The 21,501-nt window shown below is 33.7% G+C and overlaps 2 protein-coding genes across 3 annotated transcripts in view; both read right to left on the bottom strand.

The window, feature by feature from the left end:
- Positions 1 to 882: 882 nt before the first annotated feature.
- Positions 883 to 8,702, bottom strand: LOC139959684 (receptor-type tyrosine-protein phosphatase alpha-like). The gene is made up of 6 exons (XM_071957483.1): positions 8,581 to 8,702; positions 7,113 to 7,238; positions 5,976 to 6,104; positions 5,645 to 5,772; positions 5,206 to 5,341; positions 883 to 1,893 (listed from the first exon to the last, which is right to left on the bottom strand). The coding sequence occupies exons 2-6, from the start codon at positions 7,140 to 7,142 to the stop codon at positions 1,819 to 1,821; spliced, it is 498 nt and encodes a 165-aa protein (XP_071813584.1). The 5' UTR covers positions 7,143 to 7,238; positions 8,581 to 8,702; the 3' UTR covers positions 883 to 1,818.
- Positions 8,703 to 8,863: 161 nt separating this feature from the next.
- Positions 8,864 to 21,501, bottom strand: part of LOC139959682 (uncharacterized) — a 64,000-nt gene continuing 51,362 nt past the window's right edge. The window contains exons 16-29 of one of the 2 annotated variants that reach the window (XM_071957479.1): positions 21,012 to 21,397; positions 20,722 to 20,812; positions 19,573 to 19,649; positions 18,112 to 18,148; positions 17,141 to 17,217; positions 16,438 to 16,569; positions 15,639 to 15,790; positions 14,254 to 14,389; positions 13,614 to 13,745; positions 12,769 to 12,868; positions 11,852 to 11,931; positions 10,384 to 10,509; positions 9,247 to 9,375; positions 8,864 to 9,043 (exon numbers count right to left, since the gene is read on the bottom strand). In XM_071957479.1, the coding sequence (XP_071813580.1) occupies positions 8,879 to 9,043; positions 9,247 to 9,375; positions 10,384 to 10,509; positions 11,852 to 11,931; positions 12,769 to 12,868; positions 13,614 to 13,745; positions 14,254 to 14,389; positions 15,639 to 15,790; positions 16,438 to 16,569; positions 17,141 to 17,217; positions 18,112 to 18,148; positions 19,573 to 19,649; positions 20,722 to 20,812; positions 21,012 to 21,397 (1,820 nt within the window). In that variant the 3' untranslated portion in view covers positions 8,864 to 8,878. Of the gene's footprint in view, positions 9,044 to 9,246; positions 9,376 to 10,383; positions 10,510 to 11,851; positions 11,932 to 12,768; positions 12,869 to 13,613; positions 13,746 to 14,253; positions 14,390 to 15,638; positions 15,791 to 16,437; positions 16,570 to 17,128; positions 17,218 to 18,111; positions 18,149 to 19,572; positions 19,650 to 20,721; positions 20,813 to 21,011; positions 21,398 to 21,501 lie in introns of both variants that reach the window. The other variant, XM_071957478.1, reaches the window with a different exon arrangement.

Here is a 21,501-nt window from a genome sequence, read left to right as displayed (position 1 = left end):
TCTTTTTCTCCGTCGAGAAACTTGTGTTTTGATAACATGGCTTAAATGCATGATGGTGCAATCATTTCCATAATTTTAATTAAAAAAAACCCACCCCACCCTCATCTGGCTACGCGACTGCTTTACAAGCTAAAGTGTCTGTATTCCAAATCGAGTAGATTATTGATGAAAATATAAAAATGATCTTTAGAGCATAAATTAATGGAAGTATGCAGTTGTAGAAGAGGGAGGGGGTTCGAAGGTTCTAGTTCTTCTTTTCTTTGCCTACTTTGGATATATATTGGTTATCACATAATATATATATATATATATAAATATATATATATATATATATATATATATATATATATATATATATATATATATGTACATATATGTACATATATATATACATATATATATATATACATATATGTACATATATATATATATATATATACAGGGTTATAGCTAGGAAATTGTGAGTGCTGGTTAAATAAATTTGCGAAGCGTAGCGAGCGTAGCGAGCGAAGCTCTCGCATCTCACGGCCGGGGGTCCAGGGGCCCGCTTAAGGGCCCCTGGTGGGGTCCAGGGGAAAAGGTGACGTTATTATCATGTTTTACGGCAAGGGAAAGATAAATTTGCTACTTTTGTTGTATTTCACAAGCATTTTACTATTTTTTTTGTGAGCGTGAGTGGCGGTTACCACCGGCCGCCGTCGGCCGGCGTGGCTATAACCCTGTATTTATATATATATATATATATATATATATATATATATATATATATATATATATATATATATATATATTTATATATATATATATATATATATATATATATATATGTGTGTGTGTGTGTGTGTGTAAATTGCCAAGGATCACGTAAAAAAGGTAGGTAAAAGGTCAAGCTTGACCAAATTTGTGCGAAAAAGCGTTTCGCAAACAACTCATTGACCATAAGGCTGATGGAATTCAAAACTTAGTGGGTACTTACCTGAGGATGGGTTGTAGTGCCTGTGTGCTTAATGACGTCATAGGATTAGAGGTCAAATAACCACAAAAAAGCATTTCGACTATTACACATATATACCAAAATAACAATATGACCGAAACATTCAAGCAAAAAAGTAACATGATCAAATGACTGTTTATGGATTTATCCAATTTTTCTCTTTTATAAATGACCAAAATGACACTTTTTTATTGCAAAATGTCACACTTCTTATTTTTGAAGAGTTTTAGTCTTTTCTTGCTCAGAAAAATGGGCACCCCTACCTGTATCAGTCGACCCTAGTGACCGGGGAACACATTGAGAAGTTCATTACTTTCTCTGTATTACATTTTGCGATACAATGAAGAGCCTCATATTGGTTAAAGAAAATTTGACCTATTTATGAGAGATAATTTTATAACATTGTACTACAGAGAAAACTTCCTTGACCGAATCTATGGCAACATAATGGAGAGCAAACCAAGTGCAAACCATGTAGCCTAGTGTGTACTGGTATAGTTGTGAACACCTAGGCCATAAGAACCAGTAGCATATTCCTAGCACAGTCTAACATATTGGCTACGAGTACTGTACTGTGAAATGCTTATATTGATATCTATGGCACGACTTGTCATTTAAGGCTCTATCAATTGTTGCTTAAAGTGGTTTGCCAATTTACCCCAAAATAATTCAGTAGTAAAAATGAAGATATACTAAAATATAATTTTTCCATGTAAAATAAGGTACATTACAAAAATTGATTCCCTGCCTTTTGTTTCCATCTATAGATATTGGAGAACATGTCACAGTTTGAAATTAATTTAAAAACAAAAGGTAAATTCATTTCAGTAGATCACAGAATAGTCATCTTGGTTGTTCAAGTAACACCTCAGTAACTTCAGGCACAGAGTATAATTCTCCTGAAATAAAAAATATATATAAAAAAGTAGAAACAATAGACATTCTGTTGGTGCAGGTCCTATACAGACTAAAGGCTACTTGAAGGGGCTAATATTAAGATATTTATATGTGTGAATTCATCGTGTTTAAACTAAAGCTGGCAAGTTGATCTTCAGATTCATCAATCATAAAAAATAGAATAATCAGAAGTGCTGTAGAAAAGTTTCTTGATTTTCAAGCGATATATGCATACTTCAAGGTCATATTTATTATACCCATCGTACAAACAGCTTTTGGTTTGCTCAACTATAAGCTGCTAGAAAATATGTAAGATTTTATCATCTTGTTGATATTTGGAATACTTGTTTACCGAGAAGAAAAGAAAGAAATCTAAAGTGAACATATCTACTCCAACAGTTTGTTATTAAAGTGCTTTGATTCCAGAGCTTTGAAGAACCCATCTTAACATAGCCTAAGCTGTGTTCTCAAACAGACTGTCATCTGACCAAAATTCTACGTTGGTTCCACTCTGGCAACTAACAATATGAGTTATAGTATCAGGACAAGACTGCAAACAAACGAGACTATGGAACTTGTTGCTATGGTTATAAGCCAATTATTTAATTCAAAGCCAAGCTCCAAAACTGTCTTGACAGGGCTGTTGCTAAACAAAATGGACGAACTATTGGAACAAATGAAAGCTCATGCCGGGAAACTACACGGGTAACCTTCGAAAAATGCATTGCAAGATGTGCAGGAAATGAAAAACCAAATCAGAATGCTCGAAGACAAATGTGATCGTTTCGATAAAGGAGATAAATGAGGTAGAGCAGTACTCTCGTAGAAACACAGAGTGGGACAGTGAGATGACAATAAGCCGAGAGCCATCATAGCCAAGAGATCGACTTATAAAGAACGGGCGAAAGCTAAAAGGGACCAAAACGTCATCAGAGAAGACAAAGGCTAACCGAGATCTCAAAAAGGCCACAAGAAACCTTCCCATGGTAAAATCAGCTTTGTCACACGATGCAAAAATCATCGCTTTTGTTAACAAGTATGGCTCAGAGTTTAAAAAGTATCTGGTGTCTAGATGACTTACAACAACTTTAGCTTCCAATGAATTGACATGATCTCACCAACCAAATGTTTACTATATTCTCTCTACTTCTAAGTATTCCGTTATGTCTTAATGTCAGATTTTCTTTGCGTTTAATGTAAAGGTGATTCACATTAGGTTCATCTTCTAATTTGTTCTCCGTGTGAAATTTTCTATTGTGAAGACGCTCTTAGTTGAACAAATCTAGAAACATCTAGGGGTATTTCTAAACCACACTGTGCATAGAGAAGTCTTCCTTTTAGTGATCTAAGTTCCCCTCATGAGCTCTTTGATTGTGAGAAATATTCCTCTCATGACAATGATCTCGATACAATATCCAATGCATACGGCATTGGATGTAAGGTTGATACAATATATATATTAACATTTGTCAATTTAATACTATTCAAAAGGATGACTTCAGCGTTTTTCACCTTAACAGTCTCCGCAGACTAATTAGACAATTTTCCAAGTATTCATGATTATCTTGCACTCCTTAACCATAACTTTGCAGCAGAAACTTGGTTTAAGGATATTTGTCTTCTCTTGTTTACCTTGAATGTTATCAATTGGTACACAAAGACCGTCCAGTCCGAAAAGAATTTGGCGTCTGCCCATTTATAGGAAACGATTTTGTGGTTGAAGTTAGACACTACATTTCTTTCTTGAACAATGACATTGAAAGTATTTTTAATGAGTTGTCAATTCCAAATCTAAGTAAAAGAATGATCATTGGAGTAACTTATCGACCACCTACGGGTAATCTGGCAAATTATAATGATTATTTGTACTTGTATGGTTTTGTGATGGGGGATCTTACCGTCGACCCTTGCACGTCTGATTTCTTAAACAATTTCACTTTGTGTGGTTTAGTCCAACCATCAACACACCAACAAGAGTTACCATTAGCTGTAAGTCTATGATTGACAACATCTTTACTAATATTAGCTGCACTAACCAGTCAATCAAGGTTGATACCTCTGGAATTTTAGTAACTGATATAACTGAACACTTTTTGATCTATAATCGATCTTCTATACAGTTCAACAGTGCAAAAGCTTTTGTAGGGAAAGTAACGTGAACTCAGCATGTAGTTTATTTCTTACTACTTTTAATGACATCTGCAACAATAGCTTTTCCCATGCTTAACGTAGGTCAGAGAAAAGCAGAATAAACAACAATGGATCACCAAAGGTTTTACCAACCTTCTTACCAACCCCTGCCCTTTGCTAGCTAGAGCACACGATAATCATGCTAGTACAGTAATATTGTGCATGTTTCACAACCGCTTTGATAGTAATTCGCCTGCATCCAGGCAAATGTCCCCCCCCCCCCCCAATATTTGAAACAGATCGCCGCCCCTGCTCAGCCGCTTCGCATTTTCACCTTTCGGACTTGTAGTTCAACGTGTAACAGCTTTGCAGTAATTACTGTGCCACCTGTAACACATGTTACCGTGTTGCGAACACAGCGCAGTAGTCACTGATGCACGGTTGTGGAACATGCACAGTATTTACTGTACTAGCTATGAGTATCATTCACATATTGTTTCATACACAATCTGCTACCAGACGCTCTCTCTAACTTTTTATCATTCATTACCTCATTCATAACTACAACACACGAACTCCTCAGCTTCTTTTGAATACTATAAATTTCCCAACTTCTTCCCACTCGAGCCTTCGTTATCGTGCCACCAATGGTTGGAACTCATTGCCCGAGGCAATAAGTGACATGCCCAGCTTAAAATCCTTTTAGGTATAAGTTTAGTAATTATTGTTTAAGCAATTAATAACTCTTGACTAGTGATTGTCTGACATTAGTCTTTTACTACTTTGAAACACTCCAATATTCTTTCATTTGTTGCACGGACACAGCTGCGAATGCGCAGCGAAGTAACCCTTTTTGTATGGGAGGTGTTCTGCTGTACTGGATTGCAGTTCTGCGGGTGGTTGGGGGTGTCGTTGGTTTTGTTATAGTCTTTTGTCCTATATTATGTTTTTTGCTTTATATTTCTTTTGATTGGTCTCTTTCTCTGTGTATTTAGGGAACGGAGCACCTGTCAAGCCCACAAGGGTTAATTGTTCCGCTTCCTTAACTTCATGTGTTCTTCACTACTACTTCATGTTATTTACAAACATTTATTTGCATGTTGTGAGAACAAAATAAATGAAATGAAATATGCTAAACATAGATCAATGATAGTCTACAGCAAGCTTCACATTAAACCGCTTACCTGCGATAACATGAAGTTTACATTGCTCCTTCTCAATTTCTGCACAGCCAGATATACATCACAAGCGCCTTCTTTCTCCAGACACTGAATCTGAGCTTTAGCCGTAACATACACAGCACTGACACCAACTCCATTTCTGTAATGAGATTTGCAAAAGTCCAATTTGTTTTCTTGACTGTCTATGCATTTTGCAGTGGTAATTAATTCTTTAAATTCGGAATAACTGCTAAATTATTTGTATGCATGCTAAACATTAAGTATCCAAACCTGTTTACAAAACACCACTAAACAGTTCATTTAGCATCTTGTGTAATGCAGTCCTGTAAAAATGTGAATTTTCAACAATGTTCCATTAATAAATAGGCCATAATAATCCAAAATGTTAGCTTTCATTCTTATAAATTAGCTAATTAATATACAAATAATTAAAGATACATACACACAGTGGATAACTGTAGGACCAGAAGTTATGTTTCTAGTTGACTGTATGAAATCTACCATCTTAGGAAGAGCTTCATCATCACCAAGAAATGCTTCAAAGGTCAAGTGATTCACAATAACTGGATCCTGAGGAAATGAACAAGTAAAAAATGTTCAAATGCCAAAATGTACTTAAGATATTTTCAGTGCCAGATGAAATCAGTTAGGTAAACCAATTAATTTGAATGCAATGAGAACCATTTAATGATAATATTAAAAGTAAACCTGATTTGACAAAGATGATCAAGGATGTTCATAAATGTCGTATCTTATAGATTTCACAGATGTACCTCATAGTCTTGGTGATTGACTTCAAATGTCTTTGTTTTCAACAGATCTTGACTTTCAGTGTTAATACACCTCACTGTGATGGATCCACAAGTAATCAACCCAGCATCTGGCCAATACTTTGCAGCCTTCTGTAAAATTACACAATGAAGAGAAGTGTAAACACTATACAAATGCCTAACCATTATATGTTGTTTATAATAATAATTTTGAAAATAAAAATAGTGTTCTACTGACATCAAGATTCAGTTTTATGTGTACTTTTATTTCAAAATAGATCCTCAGATGACAATTTTAAATCTGCACGTTCAAATAGAGAATTTAATACAAATATTGTTTGAGATTCCATAGTAAATATCAAATTATTTTTTAAGTATTTCAGATGACTAAATACTTCTAAGTTTAATTTCACCCACAATTCCTGATCACTTCAATCAGCGATTATAGCATTGAAGAAATATTCGTGGTTACAAAACCAGATATAACCAGATCGTGACTAACCTATAAGCACCTAGTTCGCCGAGTAAAGCTCATTCTGCTGTAAAAGTGGGCAGACCCCAAAATGACATTTCATAACCTTTGAGCTCACACTATAGCACACATTACTTTGCCCCAACTTTTAATTTGTTTTAATAGATCCAGTATTCAAGGAAGGTCTGATAAGCAGATGCTACTTAAACAGAAGTCAGGAGGCATAAAGCAATGGATCTTAATAGATCAGTCTGGTATGTTGAGGTCAAGATCAGTGATCTTACACAGTGCCGGTTGACTTAAATACCATTTTTTGGATACGGCTGGGTTGTTTAATTTGTCATTCTTTGGAGAGATTTAAAATGAAATCAAATTTGTTCAAAGGATCAGGTTCATAATCAATCTGCTCAGACCTTGTCTTAATACTTGCGGCATTTGATCTTTACAGACTTTAATGACTTATCAGTTTGTTAATTGTCAACCATCATTGAACAACCAATTTGTCTTATTTTACAAGTGATCCCAGATCATTTTGAGAAAATGATGTTAGGTATATGCTTGGGTTGTGGATGTGAGAGATTTAATGACGCAGACAGATTAAGAATATTTCAAAACAACTTGCATGCTTTAAAATCTCTTGCAAAAGTATTTCATGTGTTTCTACAAACCTTGTTAGCTGTGCTCGTGTCTTTCAGCATGATAATGGTACTGCATTTGTAATCAAAGACAAGTCTCCAAAAATCTTCCAAGATTGAAGCCAAAGGATCTTGCGCCAAAAGAATTGACCCATCATCCTATGTTAAACATAGAAATCATTTTGTTTTTTTTATAAGAAACTAAGGGCACACAGGCAGCAAAAGATTTGAAACAAGCACTTTCAAATAGAAAGCAACACCTAAATATTTTTCTTAACAAACACATTTTGACTGGTTTATGAGATTCTAGTAGTTCAACTGCATATCCTACATTCAAATCCTGAATAAGCCCCTTTTTATCGAAACCACATCAATAGAATATTGTATATTACGAGCTATATAGCATCATATCACAATTTCAATGGGGCATCAACAACTTGTCAGGGACTAATACAGTTTTGAATGTACACAAAGGGTGAAAAGTTATTCATTCGCAGTTAAAAGAACATGTTTTGGTTGAATTCTTTAAATTACAAAAGCAACAATGGGTTACTTAACATTAACTTTTAGGACAGAGTAACTTATTTCATCATCCATTTAAGGAGTTTTTTCACTTGAATAAAGGGAGTGAAGACTCGCGAACAAAGAAACGTCTGATGCTGGTAATCTGATCTAGTCTCGTATGAGGTGTACCAGAAGTGTTAGACACCACCATCAACCCCAGAAAATACACGCACAGATTGCTACCGTCGTGTACAGTTAATACATGCAGCTACGGTCAATACCAGCAACACAGCTTACATAGCATGGATGGACATCTCAGGTCCAGATAAAAGATAACAAGGTATCACGTTTCATTACTGTCTGCATTTTGTAACGAAAAGAAAAAACTTCACTTGCAAGCAACGGAAAGTTAACTTTTTTCAGAGGGCGGCACGCGGTTTGGGCCGAGTCTTCAATGCCTTTAAGGACATTTGACAATCTTGGAAATCAAACTACTGTAAAAGCATTACCAACATTCAAAACTTTCTCTTTAATGTTTTGGTCTTAATAAATCAACTATCAAATTCTGAATATTCATCTAGCTTAAATGGCATTCAAGATATTGAGATTGGGTTTTCAAATAAACTTACAAAATATTCCTCTTCCATGGAATTGACACATTATCTACTACTGGGATTAAATGGTTAAATAAACATCTTAAAATCCAATTAAACATCTATATGAACTAACCGATCCCTACTCTACAACTGTATTTGGCACTATCATCACACAAAGGACGCATTCCACAAAAATCATGTTAGTCTAGAGTTGCTTGACTTAATTATAATACAGAGTCCAGCAAATATTGTTCACTGTGTAGGCTACTGTGTAGGCTTAAATACAATTCTTTCTCCTTAAATGTAGCGCATCCTAGACGACCATCAAATTTACAAGAATTCAGAATTCCACTGGTTCAGGGAAAGCTTGTGAATAAATCTTCATGTAAGAATGTACCAACCTCTAACTTGGTAGCATTAACATAATCATTGCTGCCAAGAGTAACACCATTTGACTTCAAGACTGGTCTGTAGGAGTCAACTATAAAGAATTCAATAAATCATCAAAGACAAAATTTGCTAAAATTTCAGAATTTGCAACTTTTTTACATTAAGTATCCAAACCTGTTTACAAAACACCACTAAACAGTTCATTTAGCATCTTGTGTAATGCAGTCCTGTAAAAATGTGAATTTTCAACAATGTTCCATTAATAAATAGGCCATAATAATCCAAAATGTTAGCTTTCATTCTTATAAATTAGCTAATTAATATACAAATAATTAAAGATACATACACACAGTGGATAACTGTAGGACCAGAAGTTATGTTTCTAGTTGACTGTATGAAATCTACCATCTTAGGAAGAGCTTCATCATCACCAAGAAATGCTTCAAAGGTCAAGTGATTCACAATAACTGGATCCTGAGGAAATGAACAAGTAAAAAATGTTCAAATGCCAAAATGTACTTAAGATATTTTCAGTGCCAGATGAAATCAGTTAGGTAAACCAATTAATTTGAATGCAATGAGAACCATTTAATGATAATATTAAAAGTAAACCTGATTTGACAAAGATGATCAAGGATGTTCATAAATGTCGTATCTTATAGATTTCACAGATGTACCTCATAGTCTTGGTGATTGACTTCAAATGTCTTTGTTTTCAACAGATCTTGACTTTCAGTGTTAATACACCTCACTGTGATGGATCCACAAGTAATCAACCCAGCATCTGGCCAATACTTTGCAGCCTTCTGTAAAATTACACAATGAAGAGAAGTGTAAACACTATACAAATGCCTAACCATTATATGTTGTTTATAATAATAATTTTGAAAATAAAAATAGTGTTCTACTGACATCAAGATTCAGTTTTATGTGTACTTTTATTTCAAAATAGATCCTCAGATGACAATTTTAAATCTGCACGTTCAAATAGAGAATTTAATACAAATATTGTTTGAGATTCCATAGTAAATATCAAATTATTTTTTAAGTATTTCAGATGACTAAATACTTCTAAGTTTAATTTCACCCACAATTCCTGATCACTTCAATCAGCGATTATAGCATTGAAGAAATATTCGTGGTTACAAAACCAGATATAACCAGATCGTGACTAACCTATAAGCACCTAGTTCGCCGAGTAAAGCTCATTCTGCTGTAAAAGTGGGCAGACCCCAAAATGACATTTCATAACCTTTGAGCTCACACTATAGCACACATTACTTTGCCCCAACTTTTAATTTGTTTTAATAGATCCAGTATTCAAGGAAGGTCTGATAAGCAGATGCTACTTAAACAGAAGTCAGGAGGCATAAAGCAATGGATCTTAATAGATCAGTCTGGTATGTTGAGGTCAAGATCAGTGATCTTACACAGTGCCGGTTGACTTAAATACCATTTTTTGGATACGGCTGGGTTGTTTAATTTGTCATTCTTTGGAGAGATTTAAAATGAAATCAAATTTGTTCAAAGGATCAGGTTCATAATCAATCTGCTCAGACCTTGTCTTAATACTTGCGGCATTTGATCTTTACAGACTTTAATGACTTATCAGTTTGTTAATTGTCAACCATCATTGAACAACCAATTTGTCTTATTTTACAAGTGATCCCAGATCATTTTGAGAAAATGATGTTAGGTATATGCTTGGGTTGTGGATGTGAGAGATTTAATGACGCAGACAGATTAAGAATATTTCAAAACAACTTGCATGCTTTAAAATCTCTTGCAAAAGTATTTCATGTGTTTCTACAAACCTTGTTAGCTGTGCTCGTGTCTTTCAGCATGATAATGGTACTGCATTTGTAATCAAAGACAAGTCTCCAAAAATCTTCCAAGATTGAAGCCAAAGGATCTTGCGCCAAAAGAATTGACCCATCATCCTATGTTAAACATAGAAATCATTTTGTTTTTTTTATAAGAAACTAAGGGCACACAGGCAGCAAAAGATTTGAAACAAGCACTTTCAAATAGAAAGCAACACCTAAATATTTTTCTTAACAAACACATTTTGACTGGTTTATGAGATTCTAGTAGTTCAACTGCATATCCTACATTCAAATCCTGAATAAGCCCCTTTTTATCGAAACCACATCAATAGAATATTGTATATTACGAGCTATATAGCATCATATCACAATTTCAATGGGGCATCAACAACTTGTCAGGGACTAATACAGTTTTGAATGTACACAAAGGGTGAAAAGTTATTCATTCGCAGTTAAAAGAACATGTTTTGGTTGAATTCTTTAAATTACAAAAGCAACAATGGGTTACTTAACATTAACTTTTAGGACAGAGTAACTTATTTCATCATCCATTTAAGGAGTTTTTTCACTTGAATAAAGGGAGTGAAGACTCGCGAACAAAGAAACGTCTGATGCTGGTAATCTGATCTAGTCTCGTATGAGGTGTACCAGAAGTGTTAGACACCACCATCAACCCCAGAAAATACACGCACAGATTGCTACCGTCGTGTACAGTTAATACATGCAGCTACGGTCAATACCAGCAACACAGCTTACATAGCATGGATGGACATCTCAGGTCCAGATAAAAGATAACAAGGTATCACGTTTCATTACTGTCTGCATTTTGTAACGAAAAGAAAAAACTTCACTTGCAAGCAACGGAAAGTTAACTTTTTTCAGAGGGCGGCACGCGGTTTGGGCCGAGTCTTCAATGCCTTTAAGGACATTTGACAATCTTGGAAATCAAACTACTGTAAAAGCATTACCAACATTCAAAACTTTCTCTTTAATGTTTTGGTCTTAATAAATCAACTATCAAATTCTGAATATTCATCTAGCTTAAATGGCATTCAAGATATTGAGATTGGGTTTTCAAATAAACTTACAAAATATTCCTCTTCCATGGAATTGACACATTATCTACTACTGGGATTAAATGGTTAAATAAACATCTTAAAATCCAATTAAACATCTATATGAACTAACCGATCCCTACTCTACAACTGTATTTGGCACTATCATCACACAAAGGACGCATTCCACAAAAATCATGTTAGTCTAGAGTTGCTTGACTTAATTATAATACAGAGTCCAGCAAATATTGTTCACTGTGTAGGCTACTGTGTAGGCTTAAATACAATTCTTTCTCCTTAAATGTAGCGCATCCTAGACGACCATCAAATTTACAAGAATTCAGAATTCCACTGGTTCAGGGAAAGCTTGTGAATAAATCTTCATGTAAGAATGTACCAACCTCTAACTTGGTAGCATTAACATAATCATTGCTGCCAAGAGTAACACCATTTGACTTCAAGACTGGTCTGTAGGAGTCAACTATAAAGAATTCAATAAATCATCAAAGACAAAATTTGCTAAAATTTCAGAATTTGCAACTTTTTTTTATGGCAATCAGGCTGAATAAACACAAAATTTTCCATTGTCTTTGTAAACAGAGTTTGAAGCAACTTTAATTAATTTAATGCATTTTCATTCATTTTATATCTATTTAAACATTTGATAAAAACAGCCATGTACAAAACTATTATGCTACAGTAAACACGAACCATTTTACACCACAGCTTGGTTATTGCACTCAAAATTGGCAAATTCTTAAGGTGTAGTAAGAGAAAACAAGTTTCCTCCTGCCAATAAATATGAAGGAAAATTTGAAGTGAAACAATTTCTATCAAGCCGAAACAAAGTAAAAGGCAAATAGTGAATAAAGAAGCATATTTAGACTGTAACTTAGATTCGTATAAAGTGCTTAAAGCAGAAGGTTGTGCTAATGAGAAAAACACAATTCAAAATTTCTAGTACTGAATAAGTTAGAGGAATGAACTTGTATTGCAGAGCCAGAGGAGAGTAAAGGATTTTGTGATATAGGTGGTGTGGCTTTAAGGTCACTGAAGCAGTCTCGTGTGTTAAGGGCCGAGGTTCTCATCCGGAAACAAATGCGACGTTAAATGTTGCAAATAAGTAAGTTATATTGAAGAAGCCATAAATGCAAGGAGTTACTAATAAATACTATGTGTGAGGTTAAACGAAAGAAAGGGGTCCCACAGCAAAAGGAAAAAAGAACCCCACCAAATCTTCACACAACTAACAATCGAATGTTCAACTTGCCCTCCCTTCCCCTTTGCGAACGCCATTGATTTGAGGCTTTGTACATACGAGGAATGATTCCAGGAAATCTGTTTTTGTAAGCATTCTCTTCGGCTTCTCCCAGCTGCTTCTGCCGTGGCATGTTAAGTTCTCGGATCTTACTCAGCCCCTGAAGAAGAAAATAATAAAAAGGTATCCTCACGATATTGATCATATCAACGAACATGACATTTGCATGTCCATAAGCTAAAAGTGTATTTGATGACTACCCTACAAGCTATCAACCTCAGCAGAAACATTTTAGTTTCCATTTGTTTAACCATAAGATATTTCTAACAATGTTTTTCATGATTGTACATTAAGAGTGAGAGGAGTGAACATTGCTATTGATTTGATTTGTCTTTAAGTCCACTACTGTATTGAATCACATAACCACTGATAACACTTGGATGTGTTAATATAACCTACAGTAAAGAGTTCATCTGATATAGATATAGGAGTTTCACGCTTTATAGCGATCGTCAGACAACAGTGAAATATATATTCCGCTCTGTCCACTGGACATAGAGCACTCTGCGCCAAGATAGACACAATCCAACCAACTATATATATATATATATATATATATATATATATATATATATATACATATATATATATATATATATATATATATATATATATATATATATATATATATATATATATATATGCGTGTGAAAAAAAAAAGAACTGTTCTTGATCGAATTAAGAAAACTGTCGTAGCAATTCTTATAATTCTTACATAAGACTCTTTTGTAGTCTTTCAACATATAATTGAAACTTAAACTTTACTAAACAGGATCCTAGAAACAGATATGTATTGACATACACTCAGTCACAGGATTTTGGTAAATACATTAAATTCAACTTACGGAAAATTCTTGAACAGCTTTACGCTTTAATGTCTGCTCATCCATTCCCTTAAGCTCCTCAGCTAATGTTTTTGTTTTCTCTGGTGTCAGCTGAGCCTGCTGCAAGGTGTCGTAGATATATAGATACTGCACCTGTTAAATTACCATAACTATTTAATTTTTAAAACATCATAAATTAGTTGTAAAATGAAACCAGCAGAGTATATTAAAATAAGGAACCTCACGACGATTCTAAACTACTTCTCATTCTCCTCGACATACATGCTGATTAAATGGAGATTAATGGAGTAACTAAACCTTGGTCCCCAAAGCTGTAAGCAAACATGCATACTTTTGAATACAGGGGTATGAAAAATATTAATTTGGAGGTTTTTCAGCAATTCATGCCACGTTCTACTTATGTCACTTTTTGAATTACTGATGATGTTAAATTCAATTAAAATAATGAAAGTAACTTAAATGTAATTTTGTAAAAAAGAAACAGCAAATTTTAAATTACATTAGTTTATTGCAGCAGGAAAACACATTTTATCTAATAACAAGTCGCATTTAACTTTATAAATAAAACATTTAGACAAACACAATAAATGCTAGAAGACTAATACTTTAGTTAATCTGAAATTATTACTAAATCACAAACCCGGGTCAGGACCATGTCCATTCTGTCTTCTCTCAGATTTTTGATGACATTATAGACGCTGATCGTGTTGTTAGATCTAAGCACATTCAACAATTGATACAGGGCTAGAAAAGTACCTGTAGATCCACTCCCATCTCTGTTAAAGAAATCATTGCCAAATTACTTATTGCAAATTATTTTCTATGTAAGCATCATGATAAACATCTTATCATCTAACTTCACTTCACAGACACTGTTTCATATAGCATTTGTTGTCTGTTTTGCTGCTATGGAAAAGTATCTAATAGTCAACCTTGTAAAGATATCATAACATTTGCGACAAGAAGTGGTATATGCTGTGTTATATTTATGACAGAAATTGTCTGGTTGAGGATTTTGATACATTGTCCTCATAGTTCTTATTTTTCTCTTTATAACCATGTGAAAATTGTCCCCATTTAACGTTTTCCTTTTGTAGAAATGTGGTTTTCAAATTGACTAGTTTCTCACCTAAAGCACCGTTTGTTCAAACGCATCAATTTGATGAATGACGTAAGCGGGAAAATAGGCAAAACGAGAGACTTGAAGTTACCACTCTCATTTCCCCAATAAATACACTCTCGCATGTACACGCACAGGTGATTGCCTTTTATATATTACGTACAAATCACGAACGTACGTACACAAAAGACCATGTCCAGTTGGCATTGCACATAATATACTGAAAGCAGTACCGGAAAGCTTAGGCGTTGTAGAACTGCCCGATTATAAACTTTAGAGTACACTACATGCGAACATTCTTCGCATTGGAGCTGGAAAGCGCAATGTAAACAACAAAAGTCTTCTGTTCAAGCGTATATTGCATTACAAAAAAAAACAAGAAATCACCGATGTACTACATTTATGACGGCTCGGTGATTTTTTTAAACATATCTAACTTATTAGAAATTTCACTGAAAATTAAGGAAGAAATTAATCTGTAATCAACGCGGATTTTGTTGTGACTACCATAGGAACTTTATACAGCATGGGTTATATCGCAATCTGCATTTGCCCAGATGATATCACATTCGCTACTGTTCAAAGTATATTGAAATATCTATCTCAAATGATTAAAAAAATGTGTTTTTCTGTCAAATTCAATTTTAGCGTTCTCATACTTTGAAACATTGTTGAAAATTGTTTAAGGGCTTACATACAATACTTTCAATTGTATTTCTTATGTTAACAAATATCTGTAAATGTTGAGTGATTGAACTTTAAAATACTTTGCATTAAGGAGTGTTTCTAATATTATTCCATATAAAATAATTATACAATGCTATATGGTAAGAAAAAAGATACATATGATTTTCATATAGGTCTGAACCCTAAACACTCAACTACAAGAGTAGCACACTTGTTACCTGCAGTGGATGAGTAGAGGTGACATATTGGTCTTCTCCTGTCTCATCTTCACCTGTTTAATAAAATCAATCAGGTTTGTGTAATCTTCTGGAACTCCTCCTTGAGGCCAACCGTGAAACTGAAGCTGGTGGACAGTCAGAAGTTTGTCATCCTGTAAAGAGAAATTACTAGTAATGTAATGATGAGTGTTATGTAACAGAACTAAAGGTAAGATTTTAAGATAGATAATCCAACAACGTCTGACAAACCCAATGACTAATTTAAACAAAGAAACATGGAGTAGTTTTGTGTGTAAAGCATGTATCACACCAACTTTATCGTAGCACTCATCGGTATTAATTTGCTTGAGGAGTACATACTTCATGATAACAAGAAGACACATGTGGCAAAAATGGATAAGATTGCCAAAACAGGAATAATTAAATCATGAATCAAAGAGGCCACAACTCCTTTACTAACAATCTTTGATTTTTATATGAAATACTTAACATTTGCAAACAAAAATAAAACGTGATCATGCATGGAAAACCTGAATATTTGGAACCAAATTTACATTTAAAATGGCAATGTAAAAATGTATAGAAAATGGATTTTGAAACATTGGACAAAGTGATAGAATGTACGTTGCTTTTAGCATACAGCAAATCTGACACAATTTAACTCAAGCGTATATAGGTGTTTGCAAATGACTAATTCCTGGACTGTTAAAATACCAAAATAATCTGTCTACTTTACAATGACTCACTAAAATTTGACATTAGGGAATGTACATCTTCACAAAATAAATATTTCACTCACGTCAGTGATTATATTCAACTTTCTGTTTGTGTATGTTTGATGATTGGTTTCCTCCTGCAAAAGCACGGTCATCTCACCAAATACCTCATTAGTTTTTACTTTCCTGGGCCAATAGCTATAAACATCTCCATCCTTAGACAAGACAAAGGATCAACAAAATGTAAAAATATAAAAATTCTATAGATTCTGCTAGGTGTATTCTTACTGCAGTGTTTTAACTTGTTTCAATTATATGTCAGCACATGGAAATATTGTTAACTTCTTCACAATCCCTCTAATACACTATTATTCAAATTGGAGTTTTAAGAAAACTTACTTGACAATTCAAAGTGTATGTGATAGAGACTATGCTTGAATTTTGAGTACATTACGGAAGTTGATTGTATGTGACTTTCAGATTAATTAGCTGCTTTTCAACCTAAGAATTATGGAAATGCTTAAAATAATATTTTCAGTACATTGCTCATGGTACAGTGTAATCCAGTCTATGTTAGTTGAAAATACATAACTTTAATCGGTAGACATATCTTACGATATTTTCATGTAGACTTTGGTAAATTAAATTACATATTCCATCGGGTGTGTTTATTTTATCCAGTCAATAGTATATCAAGGCATTTGTTAAATGCATATGATTAAAAGTCTAAACATATCAATGACTTATGTTGCAATCTAAAATTAAACATTTTACCGAGCTGCCTACCAGCATGACCAATGTCCTGACATCTTGTTGCAAAACCATTCTCCAAAATGTTTCTGCAAGACCTTTAGTTTGAGGTCCTAGGAAATAATGAAGAAGTATTGTTAACGAAAGGCATTAAATGTTATTAGCTATATGTGTGCTTTTAATTCAATTCAAGAAGTAAAATTCAAACAATTATCTGCAGGAGAATATACAGAGCAGATAAACACAAAGACACTGTATATTATTAGTATTGGTACTGCTATTTCATATTTTGGTGGCAGTTATGAACATTTTAGTGATGATTGCTCTATCAGAGACTAATGGCACAAAGTAGTTTGGAAGTAAGGTACATGATTTACACCTATGTATGTGTTGGCAAAAATGGAAGGTGAAATACTTTGTTGGTTAAATCATCTAAAAGTAATTTATTCAACTGATATAGATTATTTTCATGTAGACTTTGGGAAATTAAATGACATATTCCATCAGTAGTGTTTATTTTATCCAGTCAATAGTATATCAAGGCATTTGTTAAATGCATACGATTAAAAGTCTAAACATATCAATGACTTATGTTGAAATCTAGAATTAATTCATATTTCGATTAAATAGCTAGTTGTAGCTATATATCTAGCTAACTTGATCATTTTATAATATTATAGTATTAATATTCTATCTATTACTGTCCATTTTAGTATGAGTACTACTCATACATATTGTGGTGGCAGTTGTGAACATTTTATTTATGATTGCTCTTTCAAAGACTAATGGTACAACATTGTTTTGAAAATAAGGCATGTGTTACAATCAGCAACAAACCAGTTATGAAACTGTACAAATAGAATGAACAAAGTCATGTTATAACTTATTAAACCACTTTGAAGTAAATTAAGACACAAATAAGGTAATATTAATGGTATAAACAGAAGAAAAGTTCCCTTATGCAAATTGTGGAGAATAAAAGTATAATTTCTTCAAGGATGATTTACCTATTGCAGCTATGAACCTTGCTTTGCCTTGGCGAGCCTGAAAATGAAATATAGTACTCAATCAATGTTTATTCTTTTCCACAAACGGTTCAATTTGATTACAATGTTAATTAAACAATTAATCTACTGCTTAAATTTGGAAGTACATGAAATTGCATAAAATTAAAGCAAATAATGCTTTACTCATAGCAAGGTTTTTGAGATGCAGAATAAAAAGTGTAACACTAACTGGTAGGAAAATACATACAATAACAGTGTAAAATGAAAAAAATTACATATTAACTGAATACAAAATGCTACACTTCTTAATGGATTGATAAATATGGGAAACTAGCGACTCCAATGCAAATATGGGAAACTAGCGACTCCAGTGTAATTTTTAGCACAACTACTTTCATTTACATGTTCAATCATTATCTGCCCTTAAAGGTGTAATTTTTCAAATTACTTAGCAGCGACGGATACTTTACAGCCAACAACAAAGAAAACAAATGACGTGTCACTGGGCAACATTAAATATAATTACATTTATTAAAGAATTTTCCACTGGACACTACTCTGTATTATTGCAGACATTTTAAGTACATAATCAAATAAGCACAAAAGATGTAGAAGCTCAGAAACAATAAATAACACAAGCCATTTTGTACTGGATTAGGTACAAGTTAAATGGAGTCCAATACAACTTAACCATATCGCCATTTAAACCCTGATAACGACAATTTATCACAAGTAACATATATTTTTCAAACTTTATCACCAAATGAGATTCAAATTAATGATATTATTGATCTAAGTTGGTATTATGCCTCACAGAATTCTAGATGAATCAATGTTCTGCACTTCTAGCCTTATCGGTTTTCTTAACTTTGATTCTTATTTGTTCATTCATAGACAACAATACAGTTACACTGTTTAGAGCTCAATTGAGTAAATAAAACCATATTTTATAGCTGTAATAATTATTTGCTCAGTATACAAGAGAAACATCACGCCCTTTGTAAAAAAAAAAAAAACTGCAGTGGATGAGAATCTACTGGATTGATTGATGAATATCATCAGACCCATGCAATTACATGCAGCTAATCTATAACCTATAACGCTGTTGCGACAGCAATACTACATCACTAGATATATGTCACTCACTCATGCAACATGAGAGTTAGCATTATAGGAAACCAAAACAGAAGGAAAGTTTAAGCAAGAAAGAAGCAAGAAAGAGGCATGGCATACAATATACAATGCCATATAGTTAGCATGTTCTCACACCATCTACCACCTGTAGAACTAGTTGAAGAAACTAATATATGATGTTGCATTGTAGAGAGATACATAAAAAACATGTATCATGGCAATAGAACCCTTTACCCATATCCAATTGCACAAGCTTGCAATGAAGATTCTTCTTCAGGTAGCGAAAGTACTCTGCTGCAAGTACTCAGCAGTTTAACTGATATATACCTTTATAATGCTGGCATTGTAATAATCTGACTCCCTTGAGTTCCCGGATACCTGTAACTTTACTCTTGTATGATCATCTTTTAAATTAAAAGATTCAAATGTAAAAAAAAAATCAACAAAGTTGGATGAGCAGTTATGGGAAAGATATATTTAGACATAAACAATGTCCATGTCTAAATATATGTTTGGAACATGTAGCATATAATGGAAACTGAAAACATGAATTAAAACTAGGTGTCATTTAACAAAATTACACCTAGTTTGCACTATGTTTGAACAGGTTTTAATCATGCAAAATACTAGAAAGGCGGACAGGATGTCAAAAACTGGATGTAAAGTAATACATACAATTTATCCTCTTTTTAATAGACATTATTCATATTACCAGACACTCTTGTGTCCTATCAAAATATGATTGCAACATTGAAAATAAAGATGCTCTCTGCAAAGAAATGAATCAGTGGTAGTGCATTTTTCCAGATGTATTTTGACGTAGTTTCAATAGGGATCAACTGTTAATACCTCAAATTTATTTCCTGTTTCCTTACCTCAGAAATGCACAATGTGCCACATGTGTGTCATTTAAGTAGGTATAACACTTCAGCATACTAAGAGCTGTGATCAATTTGTAAGATCATATTCCAAGTGATTGTATTAGATGTTGGTGTAACTTCTCTTTTATCTATCTTCATCACTTTCCAATACAGAACCTTTGCACAAAGTAACCAATGTAATTTTTTCAGCAGGATGCATAAAATATGTGTTCTTTGATGATCAAATCGCTATATAGTTTTACTATTGCGGTGAAATCTTAACAATTCTCTCACTAATGAGGAATATAATAAACAGAGAATTCAACAGCAACAGAATTGAACAATACAGGCACAATATCACTTCTCATCTTACATTATTAGAATGTTATACATTGGTTTGCTGATGACCAAACATTAAACACTGAAAAAACATTCAAATTGGAATGGCCTCTACACCTTATCATCTAAAAATGAAAAATGGTATGATAATTTGGCGTAGATTGCATGTTTGCCATCATGCAGGGACTAGAAGAATATCTGTAACAATGCAAAGTTATTCTTAATACAGGCAATACATTCATAAAGAAAAACGGCATTCATAAACAGAGGTACTTACATGGTATGATCTTAGACAAGCTGTTCTTTGATTGCAATATTTCATGCTGGAGCGCTTCAGAACACGGATGTTGCCGACCCCTCGGAAGAACCTGATTTATAAAGACAAAGAGATGGTGATCAAATCTCTCCACAGCTGAACTGTATATAAATTACACTGTACAGTTGGACAGTATCAGTTAGTATTATTTTATCATTTACAATAATCTCTCTCATAGTTTACTCTTTACTTGAAAACGAAAGATAATTTTGAACATCTTGATAATACATAATTTAGTATCAAATACTCACCGTAAACTCCTTGACAATATCCTCAATGACATTTTTTCTGTCTCTGTTCATGTAGTCTTGAAGTTCGGACACCTTGATTGGTTTTGGTGGTGCTGTCTTTTTGTCAGTGTCTACATTGATAGGAACACCTGCATATCGTTCAATATCATCAGGGTCCTCATAATTATTGTCTTTCTCTCTTTCTGTAGATGCCTTTGATACCACTGTGGATCCAACAGCCTCATACGTTGAACCAGATTCAACCAAGCACCTAATTTTGTCTTGAGGTACTTCGTATCCTTCAGACTGCTCTCCACTCACTGGTTGATTAAGATTGTGATATTGATCTGGTGATTTTACCATTTCATTTTTGTCAAGGGACATATACTCAGTTTTGTCTTTGACTTCTGTGGGCAAATCGATAAGAATGTAAGAAAAAGAAAGTAATTGCCAATACAATTGGTGTGCTGAATTGATAATTTACCTGTACAATATTATCAAATAGCAAACT

This window comes from Apostichopus japonicus, chromosome 19 (assembly GCF_037975245.1).
Source record: "Apostichopus japonicus isolate 1M-3 chromosome 19, ASM3797524v1, whole genome shotgun sequence".
Classification (NCBI taxonomy): Eukaryota; Metazoa; Echinodermata; class Holothuroidea; order Aspidochirotida; family Stichopodidae; genus Apostichopus; species Apostichopus japonicus.
The sequence above is the reverse complement of the archived record's forward strand: the minus strand, read 5'-3'. Positions and strand labels throughout refer to the sequence as shown.

Bases quoted from the DNA above. Each gene is read 5' to 3' on its own strand.
- LOC139959684 (XM_071957483.1), bottom strand. From the start codon at position 7,142: ATGCTGAAAGACACGAGCACAGCTAACAAG. The intron at 6,105-7,112 runs GTTTGTAGAAAC...GTAATTTTACAG, and splicing joins ACACGAGCACAGCTAACAAG to AAGGCTGCAAAGTATTGGCC. The intron at 5,773-5,975 runs GTACATCTGTGA...TCATTTCCTCAG, and splicing joins TCAATCACCAAGACTATGAG to GATCCAGTTATTGTGAATCA.